The sequence below is a fragment of the Chiroxiphia lanceolata genome, chromosome 3 (assembly GCF_009829145.1).
Source record: "Chiroxiphia lanceolata isolate bChiLan1 chromosome 3, bChiLan1.pri, whole genome shotgun sequence".
Classification (NCBI taxonomy): Eukaryota; Metazoa; Chordata; class Aves; order Passeriformes; family Pipridae; genus Chiroxiphia; species Chiroxiphia lanceolata.
Genome location: NC_045639.1, coordinates 67,014,590 through 67,027,305, shown reverse-complemented (window position 1 = coordinate 67,027,305; position 12,716 = coordinate 67,014,590). Strand labels below are relative to the sequence as shown.

At 40.6% G+C, this 12,716-nt stretch overlaps 1 protein-coding gene across 1 annotated transcript; it reads right to left on the bottom strand.

Annotated features, from left to right (window-relative positions):
* Positions 1-1,802: 1,802 nt before the first annotated feature.
* Positions 1,803-12,635, bottom strand: ZUP1 (zinc finger containing ubiquitin peptidase 1). The gene is made up of 9 exons (XM_032682019.1): positions 12,245-12,635; positions 9,103-9,219; positions 8,050-8,159; positions 7,138-7,306; positions 5,460-5,648; positions 5,087-5,255; positions 4,280-4,431; positions 3,724-3,944; positions 1,803-2,506 (listed from the first exon to the last, which is right to left on the bottom strand). The coding sequence occupies exons 1-9, from the start codon at positions 12,534-12,536 to the stop codon at positions 2,459-2,461; spliced, it is 1,467 nt and encodes a 488-aa protein (XP_032537910.1). The 5' UTR covers positions 12,537-12,635; the 3' UTR covers positions 1,803-2,458.
* Positions 12,636-12,716: the final 81 nt, after the last annotated feature.

Sequence of the window (12,716 nt, the reverse complement as noted above, 5' to 3'; positions counted from 1 at the left end):
TTTTAATGTTTTGTTACCACACTGCTTTCTTTCCCATGATGTCATCACTGGTCTACTCTGGCCTCCAATTGGGAGGTCTGGAGACACACCATCTGTAACGGGGCTGCTTCCTTTGAGCACGCACGCAGGATCACCCTTGAGGAGAAAAGACAACGCAGAAAGAATCGCGTCTTGCCGATACCATCTAAGGAGTCTTTCTGCTGTGCCTTTTGCAACCAGACATGTCTATGTGGCATTGGCCTTTTTAGCCACTAGGGTGCTTGTAGCAAATGTGGGTAGAGCCCTTCCCAAATCTTAGTTCGCGAAGCCCAGCCATGATGATACATGATACATGGTTACCACACTGCTTTCTTTCCCATGATGTTCAGTTCATGTTTGAACTTTACCCCATTACCCTGCTCCAGCTGCAATTCTCTGAAAAGGCTGTTGTTTGTTACACCATGATTGTCTTGGTTGGTCAGACCTTTACATGGCATTCCTGGGGCCAAGCTGAAATGAGTAAGACACCAAGAACTTGACCTTAATAAATCTAATTAGCCTTGTGTTGCTCTGACACTCTCAGAGTGCTTGTTAAAAAGAAACCAAAAAACCAATCAAACAAAAAACCCCACAACAAAACAAAAACCAAACCCAAAATCTATTGAGATCTTGGCATAAGGTCATATTTACAAAAGGAATCAAATATCTCAAATGGTTGGCTGGTGTCCAGGTGGTGCCAGGAATCATTGCTACAAGAGCCCTTACAGAGGTACCTTCGGCTCCACTCTTCTGCTCACCTATCACCTGGCTGCCCCATGGTGATAACGGAGGAATAAAATGGCACATACAAGGCAGAGCAAGGAAGTATTTTGAATTTGGCACATTACAGCTTTCCACTGAAACACCAGCTCAACTGCAGAAGCCAAGAGCTGGTACTACAATTCTTGCTTCTTCAGCTTACACATCTGGGCACAATGTCGCACTGGTAAAGAGCAAGCTTGGGCTAGAATTAGCAAAGCCTGAGCGAGGAACAAACTCAGTCCCAATTCCAGGCAGGAGCAGGAACAGTGCAGAAGAGATTGAAGCACATCTACAAGAGGTTAAATGATTGTGTGGCTGCAAAACTTCACATGACATAAGGACACATGCCACATAGACCAGGGCTAATATGGGAGCTGATGTCCCTAGTGTCAGCCCCTGTCCTGTCCTAAGTATTTAAACCTTTTACAGCTTATAGGTCACTTTTACATACCTACTGAAATGAATGCATTTTCATGAATTTTTTTTACCTTCATGCATATTTCAAAAAAATTAGCGATTTATGGGTTGTAATATCTTTACATGCTCACGTTTCACTACTTCCAAAAATTGCCAGAGTACATGAGAGCACATGAGAGAAACAGGTTAATGGAAAGGCTCTTGCGCCTCTAAAGGTTATCATAGAAAAGAGTCTAAATGAAAGGGATGTATCTAAGGTCCAGCTCCAACAACTGGATGCTATAGCATGATTCAGTTGCTTAAGCAAAGACATACAGTGCTATCTGCAACACACTCAACCATCCCTCCCAGCCTCCAGCTACCCTCTTGGAGAGGCTTGGCTCTTACTTTCAACCAGAGCAGCATGTCTTAGATACACTAAGGTGCCCCTAACACCCAAGATACTTGTTTCAGCAGATAGCTCCACAGTCTCTTTAACTGCACAGGGTTAACGGCATTAACCCTGTGCAGTTCATGTCCTTTTGAGATGCCTTTGAGATCTAGGGGATATACATTATAAAACATACACAAAAATAGAAATTAAAGAAAGGATGAAATTAAAGAAACACTTTTAAAAACATATTTAGTTTATTTATCCATGGTACAAAAGAAATATTATCTTCCTGTACCCCAAAGACTGTCTTGTGTGGCATCTAAAGCACGAGCACTCTACTCTGGACAGCACTTTCTTAGACCTCATAGCCAATGCCAACACTGATCCACCTCTGTGTTCATGTTTACAGGTGATACCTCTAGGGAAACCAGTTAACTGAAAAGAAGTTCAGTAGTAAACTAATCCCTGGTGTAACAGACTGTACTGTGGAGAAACAGAGGACTGGTCACAGAGGACGCATAATTACATTTACAGACATAAACCATGACCAGGAACTCCAATAAACTAGTTCCATAGTATCTTTATCCACTGCTTATTAACAGTGCATAGTTTGATACAAGACAGTAGGTGTTGCTCATTTAAGCAACTAATAAAATAACACATTTTCTAGTAAGACAAAGACTCTAATACTTCAGTTAGTTATAGCAGGACGGCAGAGTTTTGACTGAACACCAAAACTATAGGTTTACTCCAGTGTTGTGCTTCTCCAGAGCCCCCAAGCATTATAGAGACATGGTTTAGTCTAGAAATTGTCGAGTTAGGGTCACAGTCCACAAGTTTAATGATTTGCATCCAATAAATTCCATAAACAGGCAATAAAAGTATCCTTTAAGGAATCTTCTCTGATGTTAAGACCTGAGAAGCACGGCAGCGAGCCTAAAAATAGGTGAGGAGAGAGGGAAAGAGAATAATTTAATGAACAAAACCACCACTTTAGACAGCTTTTTCCAAATTAGTAGTGTAGTAAGCTTAATGAGTAAAAGGGGTTATATTTCATCTTAATTAAATGGGACGTTTCAAGATAACATTTTAAATAACTGATATTTTTAAATATAAATCAAATCTTTGAAAAGAAGAAAAAAAAAAGTACCATACTAAAGACAACAAACCCACCTCTTCTCAATCCCAAATGATACTTCTTTTTACTGTGTCTTGAATTTTAAAGCTTTTGTCAGTAGCAGGAGAGGACAGCCACATTTCACTAATATTTCTGACATGTTCAGGGCCAGAAAACTCTTAAGATAATACCTCATTTCAACATACATATGTTAAATACAGTTGAGCAAGTAATTCAGTCACCAATTATTTAACAGCTTAAATGAAAGTCTGTCCTGAAGTTTGAATGTAAGGCACCACAGAATTGAAACAGGGGTCCTCAGAATCAACTTGTTAGTGTAGGGAAGAGAAAGCTTAAGAAACAAAAACTACATCTGACAATCAGCTGAAAACTTCTAAGGTCTTAAAAAAGCTAAAATGCCCAAAGCCAAACACATGGAAAGGGTTTATAAAAATTCCAACAACTCAAAATTTTAAGTTTCTCAGACCTGTGTTTTAAATATATGAAGTTCTAAACACTTGTAGAAAGCTGAATGCACTAGTTGTAGTGTCCAAGCTGAGGAGACATTGGATGGTTAGGCCTCAGTCTCTGGGCACCTTGTTCTTCAACTATCAAAGGCTGATAAGACACCACACAGCTTTACAAAATTGCAATAAAAACCTCTGAACATATTTTGCACTATGAATCTTAGTAAGTAACTTCCATGGTCACAATTAGTTATTTAGGAGAAAACATTATAAGAAAATGAAAAGTTAAAAAAGCACCTAATTTACATCCACAAACAGCTGCAAGCTTCATACAAGATTTAGAAGTTGTCAGTTGCAGCAAGGTGGCATTCATATATATGCAAAACCTTTTTGGTTTTGATATCCTGGGATTATATAAGCAGAAAGTAGCAGAGAACAAGAACAGGGAGTGTGAAGAAAGGAAAAAAATCCACCATGCAACCATATACGAATGTGCATTTGAGTGTTAAAGAAGAACTGCAGATTGTCTTAAATGTTCTTAGACTGAAACTATTTTCTGAAATACATACAGCTTTCTCTTCCAAAGACAGCACCCCATCTACAGCCACTATCTGGTACTGCTTTTCTTTCAGGCTACCCATAAATTTCCGAAGTAGTTTGAGATTAGTTCCATCACTGTTCTGTTTCAGCAGTTTCTGCATTTCTTGGGAAGAACATCCTGGGTCAAACAGTAGCAAACATAAGCTTTTGTTTTTCTTCTCTTCTATTCCAACAACAGTACGACTGTGACCTAATATCAAAATAGAGTTTCAGTATTTTAAAAACATATAAATCCCATTTACTTCCTTGTAGCACACTACTGATTTTCAGATCAAGGAAGGCATTACTTTTTAATTAAATTTAATAATAGTTATAAGTAAAGAGTACATGTCAAAAAGTTGAGATCCCAATCACATTCAGTTCTTCCATTCATTAAAAATACAAACTTTAATGTTGCTCTTGCTAAATACAAAACAAAGCCATGCCTTCAATTCAATGAGAAGGATTACAAAATGCTGCTCTGAATTACAGCAGATATCAAGAGAGATAGAGAATAGTAAGAAACCAGCATACAGCGATACTGACCTTGATGCTGCAAGTAGATGGGTGGTTTGGAAGTACACACCACCTTTGTGCCACCTCCATTATCTGCAGAATAGTAATGCAAAACCCACTCAAACAAACGAGGGTGTGTACCCGTAGGACCAGTCGGTTTGTGAAAGTCAATGATTTGGCATCTACAAAACACAGAGAATGAAAACAACAATAAAATTTCAAGCAGGTTGTTCGTTAAAAAAAAAAAAAAAAATCACCTCTTCTCCCTTCCTCCAAGGGAGGGTACCAAGAATGTTTTATAAATATAGTAATTCAAGGCGTCAAGTGGTCCTTACCACCTTTTTTTTTAATACAGGAGTAGGGGACACGTAATTACAAGGCAATGCAATATATACTGTTCCAAACTGGAAAATTTACTACATAACAAAGAAATGTTCTACTCTGTTCTGTCCAACAAGAAGTTTTGAAGCTTGCAAAAATTAATGTTCGATTTCTTGTATGTGATACACATAGAGAATTCAATTAAAAGATACAGAAAATAGCTGAAATTCAGATTTTTCTTGAGAAGAGACTTTTAGAGAAATTAAGCTTTCAAACAGTGTTTGAATTTATGCATACGTGGCATAATTTTGCACCAAGTCTCAATGATCTAAGCAGTTAGTGTGTTTATGTACCTCCATAAGTAGTTATACAGTTTCATGCTGCACTAAATCAGATCTGTTTACAGACTGGTTAAAGTCACTAAGGTAGCTTTGTCATTACACACACGAATTCTAACCTTTAAAGGTCTAGCACTTAAATCAGCACTTAAAAATAATAACAAAAAACAATATTTACTTCATCCTGAGACTGGTTAACAGCGAGTAAATTTCACATGCTCCTATCCATGCTTTGGAACCATGTAATCTGTTGTTGAAGTGAGATGCCCCATGAGGATCAAAACCTTCTCTCCAGGCATCTTCAATCATGGACTGAATCTTTGGTATACTAGGAATTAGTGTAGTATCTGGAACAGAAAAGCTTTTGAATTGTTGTTACAGTTATTGAAATAGTCTATTAATTAAAAATATTCAGCTTCTTTTATAAGAGGCAGTTGATGTTACAAAGATTCATTTACATTGCACAACTTGCTGTGTAAATTAAAAGGCAAAACATCAATCAGCAGGCTGTCATCCCAGGTATGTGAAACAAGCCACATTTTGTTTAATACCTGTCAAGCAGTCTCTATACAAACTGTTCTGCAACAGTGAGGAGAGGAGCATTTGGAAGTTCCTGTACCCACAACCCCAGCCTCTGTCGCCCAAGGATGAGTGGAAGTGATCTACTCCTGCTGAAAGCCATACATGCCTCACATCTTTGTTCTCATTCTGATAGTATTTGCACAATGCTTCAATGACTCCTAAAAGAAGATAAAATATAAAGTTTATCTGTAAAATGAACTACAAAATTTGCCAGAAGATCCTTTGTCCAACTTGGAAAATATATATATTAATACAATTTATTTTAAAACTTCTAAGTGACCCTATGTTACATTTGGAAACCAAATCACAAAACCAGTGGACATTGCACCTACATAATTTCAATGGTCTTTATTTTGATGAATTTATGTACTATGAAGCTTTAAAAATGAAATCTATTTTTTCATTGTTGCTACACAATTTTAAATTAAACAGCTTGGACTACATTATAAACTGTGATAGTCACAGGAACTATTACAATGATAAAGAAAAAGTATGTCACCAATAGAGCATTCCTATGCCCCTGCCACCCCCAGTACAACATCCTCCTAAAAACATGGCGACACTTTTTATTCCCCACAACTTATTTTTCCAGGAGAAACAACGAGGGGAAAAAAAAGGAATGGCACAGAACTTGAGAATTACTGTAAATATTTTAAAATAATCCACTTGCAGGATATTCCAAATCCTCCTTTGTTACATGAAAGAACATACTCGGGAATGCTCTCTACAATCTGTGTATGTAAATTCTCAAAGGCCCATTTTTGCCATGCTATTGTGAAGACAATTATTCCATAGTCATCACAGATTATTTTCTGAATACCTCTCTGAAATCCAAATCAGTACCAAGAATGAAAACTTTAAACGTGTTATTTCCATGCAATATATTTAATAGAAGAAATTTTATTTCACCTGTCAAGAACTAAATGGATATTTTGTGAGCTATTGCCATTAGCAATAAGCTAAAAGACCTTTGAACTGTGGTCTTGGAAAGGAAAGACAACGGACCCTTTTAAAAAGGACACAGAAATCCACCTGCATTGTATTTTTTTACCAACTACAAAACATCTAAAAGAGGACGTATCAAGTAGATGTCTGTTCCTCCCAGTCCTCTCCTGGACTTTGTAATCAGATGTGTAATCAGGACACTGTGCTTACCTGCAACAAGCTTACATGATATTACAGTTAACTGAAACACAAGATAAAAAGCTACTGTAAATTTGAAATGCTACACTAGATTAGGAACCAATGAGTACTAAGTAGCAAACAAGCACACAGTCAAGGGCAACCAACTTGTAATAAGACAGTCACATCTTTTGATACATACTGTATTTGTGGCCTTAACCAGACAACTTGGTCCCAAGGTTCCACGGGAAAAAAAAAAAAAAAGGAAAAAAAAGAGGCAAAAAAGCCTACAGTTCAGAATACAAATTAGAAATAAACTAAACTAATAAGGAAATGAAAACTTAATGTATTTATTTAGTCCTCACCAGGACTACAATGGTATAGATTGATCTAGAAAATAAGAATTAGAACTAGGATGCAACCAATACTAAACAACCAATTATATGTTTTGTTAAAGACCGCTTTGATCACTACAACCTAAGTCTAGAAAATAAAGTCTTAATTGTATAATTTCAGTGTTTTTACCTGAGGTCTTTGTTTTCCCGTCATCTATACCAAAAGCCAAACTTTCCATCATGTCAGCTTTTCTCTTGTGATATTCAAAGGGCTGCATCCTTCCTCTATCAACTTCTCTTTCCATATTCTTTAGAAATTGCTGCTTGTAGCCACCAGAATTATCCAAGCCATACTGTCTCTGTTAGGGATGGAATGTGCATGATTTAAATCACAATTTTAAAATTCACCTGTTGTGCACGCAGCTTTTCAAAATCACTGTCACTAACTTTGAAAAACAGACATAAAAACTTCAGAATTACAATTATTTTAGAGCTGAAGGCCAAGCTTCATTCCTGAATATGAGCGTGGGTCTACGAAAGCCACACCTGGAAGAGCATTGCACATTCCTCTGCTCCCTCTTGGCAGAGCCACTGGCACAGAGGCAGTCTGGCAAGGAAGTAGTCAGAGTGGGAAATGAGTTACCAGGGCTGTGAGGTGGGAGGCAGAGGGAAGCAGGACCTAGAGCAGGTGATGATATTCTGGAAGAGGACAGCCAGGATGCTCAGGGCCTTTGGCTCTCTGACAGGGAACATGCTCCATGCTGCACAGCAAGGCAGAGCACTAGAGCTGGGTGGAGCATAGGCAGCAGGTGTGCTGGTGAGAGCAGTATGGCATGCACAGGGAGCACCCAGCCCCATCCTAAGCCAGCACCACTCAAAGCAGTAAAGCCAAATAGCTAAAGTCCAGCACCTGTGCCAGAATCAGGGTTTCCAAAAGCATCCATTTGCTTCCAACCCACTCCTGGATCATCACCTCAACACAGACTGGTGACTTGCACAGGTCTGACTTGGTTTGGCCATTTCAGGACATTACAATTCCAAGATACTCAGTTTCTAATGGCACAACTGTTGTTAAGTTTACCATTTAGAAACAACAGTGTACCTGTAGCTTCTTAAATTCTTCCCTCTCTCGCTTCTCTTCTTCTGATCTCTGCCATTTATCTTCTTCAGTCTGGAGCTGCTGAGCCAGTTCTAAATCTCTTATATGTCCACCTATCCCAGAATAACATTCCAAAGAGAGGTGACTTGATCAGAAGGTTAATAATGCTTTGATGGATCACTTATTTAAGTTTTAAAGATTCATTTCTAAGCAGACACATGTAAACACAACTAGGCATTAATTTCAGGAAATGGATCCTAAAAAATTATTTTGACCTATTAGCAACAAACACTGAACAGCAATGACTGCATTCAGTCTGCTAAGACTTAGACTCTTGACTTGGACAGAGTTTATGCGGTTACTGGAGCAATTACTTGGCAAATAATGCATGTACCTCTACCACTAAGAAGACACCTTTTGTTTATTAAGTTTCACTTCATTGTTAGCAAGAAGTCCCAGTTTCTTGAATACCACACACTTACCTAGCTTCTAGAACCACTACCAGCAGTCTTATAAGGAAGCGACAAAACCAAATTTAGGATCAGAGAACTGGACAGGGAATCTCTAGGATTTTGTTAGCCATGTTAATAAATAAAATTCATTTTGATTCCTTTAACAATATGACTAGTGAATCAGTACAAGCATTTACAGAAAAGAATCGAGGAAAAAAGTTTTCATAAGCTATAAATTTTCAGCAGAACGTACCACTGTAAATTTGATTTATAAAAACCTTTTACAGAGCTAGAAAAAGAAATATATAATACTGCTGTCTTTAAAATATTTTTTGCTTTAAGTTTTACTTTTGGCTAACATGCAGTTCATTTACTCAACAAACATGCATAGACAAAGATTTCTTTTAGCATGTGCAATTAAGTAGAGCACTTGGGCAAGTGACAGGACCTACTATTAACTATGTTAACTTCATAATATATGTGTCTCATTCTCTTTTTAAATACAGAAATATTTATATTAAATTTTGCATGAGATTCTATTCTCCAACATGGAAATACTTGTAAATGCTTTCAAGTATTATCAAGCCCGTATCCTTTCAGGTACCTTCTGAAAAGCTGTGTTCCTCTAAGTGCAAATTCACATGTTCTTCAAGAATCTGAATGTCTGTACAGGTAAGACCGCACATAGGACATTCATATAGCTGTTCACCATTTCCAGTGTCTGAAAAAAAATGCAGTTCCTTGATTAATGCAATTCCTGGGGTTTTTTGTGAGAATCACCCCCCTAACTGATATATAGTCTACACATTGCCATTGAAATTCTCCAGTGAAAGGCAGCAAATTCTAAACAGCTGTTACTCTCTTAACCACTTAAGAATTTGTATCTAAGTAGACGACAATTTTAAGACATTTTTTCCTTCTTTCCATTACATTTTGCCCCATTTAACTTACAGATCATAATTTGCTATGATATTTGTATTAAAAAATGCTTAGTCTTAAATATCAAACCACTAATAAAAAGATCTGTTCTGCTAACAGAACACTTGCTTACAAAAACTTAATATTCATGTGATAACATTTGATGGGCCGAAAGAATAAAATAAAATGTGCTGTCATTCTTCCTTTGTTGGTCTTCCTGCATCTCCTTAAATAAATATCCTTTCTGCAGTTTTAGTAGTATTACTGAAAGTACCACATAGGATAATTAAAGTTCAAATGGATTTCTGGAGATCATCTAGTCCCTCATAGCAGGGTCAAATTTAAACAGGTTAAGTTACATGGGGTCTTTTCCAGTCAGTTTTTAAATTTCAAGGATGGATACTCCACACGTTCCCCAAGCAACATATTCCAGTGTTTGACCACTCTCACAGTAAAAAAATAAGTGTTCTTGCATTTAAATGGCATTCTTTTGACTTTTTGATTTGTGGCCACTGCCTGTTGTCCTATTACCAAGATCTACATTCAAATGCCCGACTCCATCTTTACTGCTCTCCTTTTGAGATTTTACTTGCACCTTCCCTAGATTTTACTTGCACCTTCCTAGGCTCACGAAACACAAGAATTAATATTCTATGGTAGCTGTTTCTGGAAAGCATTTGTCCAGGCTAAATATTCATGATGGGCTGGAAGGAAACTTGGTGGTATAACAACCTATATTCGCCAGGAGCATTTTACATAACCCTGCAAACATAGAGTTTTCTTAAACATACTATGTACATAAAAAACCAAAACACCCATAATAAAACCATTTAAAAGCAGAAATTGCCACGCGGGCAATTTAGTTATTTATTTAAGTTTCACATTATTTGCACCCATAGGAGAAAGATGTTTTTCAATGCTAAGACCTGGGGGTTTTTTTGGTTAAAAATAATATTTTAATCACAGATCGTGCAGTGAGGTTGATTATACTGCCACATTCTGCATCCTAATCATCTGTAATGGGTTTCTGTGGCTGGGTTTTGCTAGTGGGGAGAGCTACGGGGGTGGCTTCTGTTAGAAGTTGCTAGAAGCTTCCCCTGTCTTATGGAGCCAATGCCAGCCAGCTCCAGGACAGGCTTCCTCCTGTTGGCCAAGGCCAAGCCAACTAAGAGGGATAGTAACGCCTCTGTTATAACATATTTAAGAACAGAAAGGTATTGCACAGCAAAAATTCCAGGCAGGGAAGAGCAGAGTGAAAACATGGGAACAACAATGCAGACACCAAGGTCAATGCAGGAGGGGGAGGAGAGCTCCAGGTGCTGGAGCTGAGGCCCCTGCAGCCCATGGAGGACCATCGGGGTGCAGAGACCCACCTGCAGCCCATGGAGAAGCCCATGCTGGAGTGGGTGGATATCCAAAGGAGGTTGTGACCCCGTGGGAGGCCCAAGATGGAGTAGGGTCCGCCAGGAACCTGAGAGGAGACGGAAGCTCACACTGGAGTAGGTTTTTCCCAGGTAGGACTTGTGGCCTCTGTGGGGGACCCACACCAGTACAGCTCATTCTTGAAGAACTGCACCCTATGGAGCAGTGACCCACAGGACAGCAGTTTGGGAAGAACTCTTGCCTGTGGGATGAACTCATGCCGGAGAGGTCCATCAAGGACTATCTCCTATGGGAGGGACCCTACAGGAGCAGGGGAAGGACTCCTCTGAGCAGCAGCAAGCACAACAACTGACCATAACCTTCATTCTCCATCCTGCTGTGGGGAAGGAAGAGAACATGGAAAGAAGAAGGGGTGTGGGGAAGGTGTTTTTAAGATTATTTTACTTCTCATTCTTTTGCTCTGACCCTGTTAGCAATAAATTCAATTAATATCCCCACTTCGAGTCTGTTTTGCCCATGATAGTGATCAGTAAGTGACGTCTCCCAGCTCTTATCTCGACTCATGAATCCTTCGTTGTTTTTTTTTCCTCTCCTCTGTCCAGTTGCAGAGGGGAGCAAGAGAGTAGCTGTAGTGAGTACCTGGCATCCAGCCAGGGTCAAGCTCGTACATCATCATTTTTTAATCTTTTCAGTATATACAGTTCGTTTCATCATGAATATTAGTCTTCTAAGGGAATTACCCACTAGCAAAGATGCCATCGGTAAATTTCTGAAATAGCTACCAGCAACTTGGACAGTTAGTCAAAATAAAATTCTGATCATGACTAAAATAAAATAACAGTATTTAAATATGCAACTATTTCCCTTAATCCAACTTTATCCTCGAGAATATCTCTGTCCAAACCAATATTTAGCACTTGAGAATACTTCGGTGCTGGATCTTTTCCAAGCCTCTACTTCAAAGTCAAAAACTTCCTTTCCCTAACACCTAATGCAACCAACCACTTTATGGGATCCCGTCAAAGACGACTCTTAAAGAAGCAAAGCCAAACCTTTGCAATCAAATATATGCCAAATAGATAAAAAAACCCCTCCCCACCACACAAAAGGTTTACGATTTCCTTTCACTGGCACGGCGTACTGGGATCATACAACACCCTCCGGGCTCGCCTGCACTGGCGTTTGTAGTTCAGCTCCGGAGCAGATCCTTCAAGAGACGCCCCTGCCGCCTTCAGGCACTCACTTCCCCTTTCCAAGGGACTTTTCTCCACCGCCCTCAGTCGCTGCCCCGTGTCTGCACCCAGAGGCGGCCTCGGAGCTCTCTGGGATGGGAGCACAGAGGAGGAGGCACTCCGGGAGCATCCTAGCGCGATGCGCTCATCCCGGGCCGGTTCTCCGCTCCCCGACCGCCACGGAGAGAACGCCCCTCCCTCGCTGCCGCTCACCCGTGCCTGGGGCGCCCAGCAGGTGCCCGTGCCGGTCCTGGACGTGCTCCTCCAGTTCCTGCCCCGCCGCCTCCCCACAGAACGGACACTCGAGCGGTGCCCCAGGGTGGGAGGAGCCCGGAGGCCCCGACTCCGGGTGGGCCTTCTCCAAATGCCGGCGGAGCTCGTCGCAGCCCGGGGCGGCGGCGGCGCGGCAGAGCGGGCAGCGGGGCTGGCGGCGGCATAGGGATAGGCGCCGCCGCGCCGCCGCCTCCGCGGGCAGTGCCTGCCCGCACACGTCGCACAGCACCATCGCGCCCGCACAGACACCGCGAACACCGCACGCCGGCTGCCTCCCAGTGTGTCCAGCCTAGTCCAGTCCAACTCCGCCCCGCCCCGCCCCGCCCCGCCTTGCCTTGCCCTGCCCTGTCCTGCCCTGTCCTGCCCTGCCCGCGCGCGCTCTTCCCGCTAGGAAGTGCCGTTTCCCGAGCCG

Bases quoted from the DNA above. Each gene is read 5' to 3' on its own strand.
- ZUP1 (XM_032682019.1), bottom strand. From the start codon at position 12,536: ATGGTGCTGTGCGACGTGTGCGGGCAGGCACTGCCCGCGGAGGCGGCG. The intron at 9,220-12,244 runs GTGAGCGGCAGC...ATTTTTTTTCAG, and splicing joins GCTGGGCGCCCCAGGCACGG to ACACTGGAAATGGTGAACAG. The intron at 4,432-5,086 runs GTAAATATTGTT...TGTGTTTTGTAG, and splicing joins TTAACCAGTCTCAGGATGAA to ATGCCAAATCATTGACTTTC.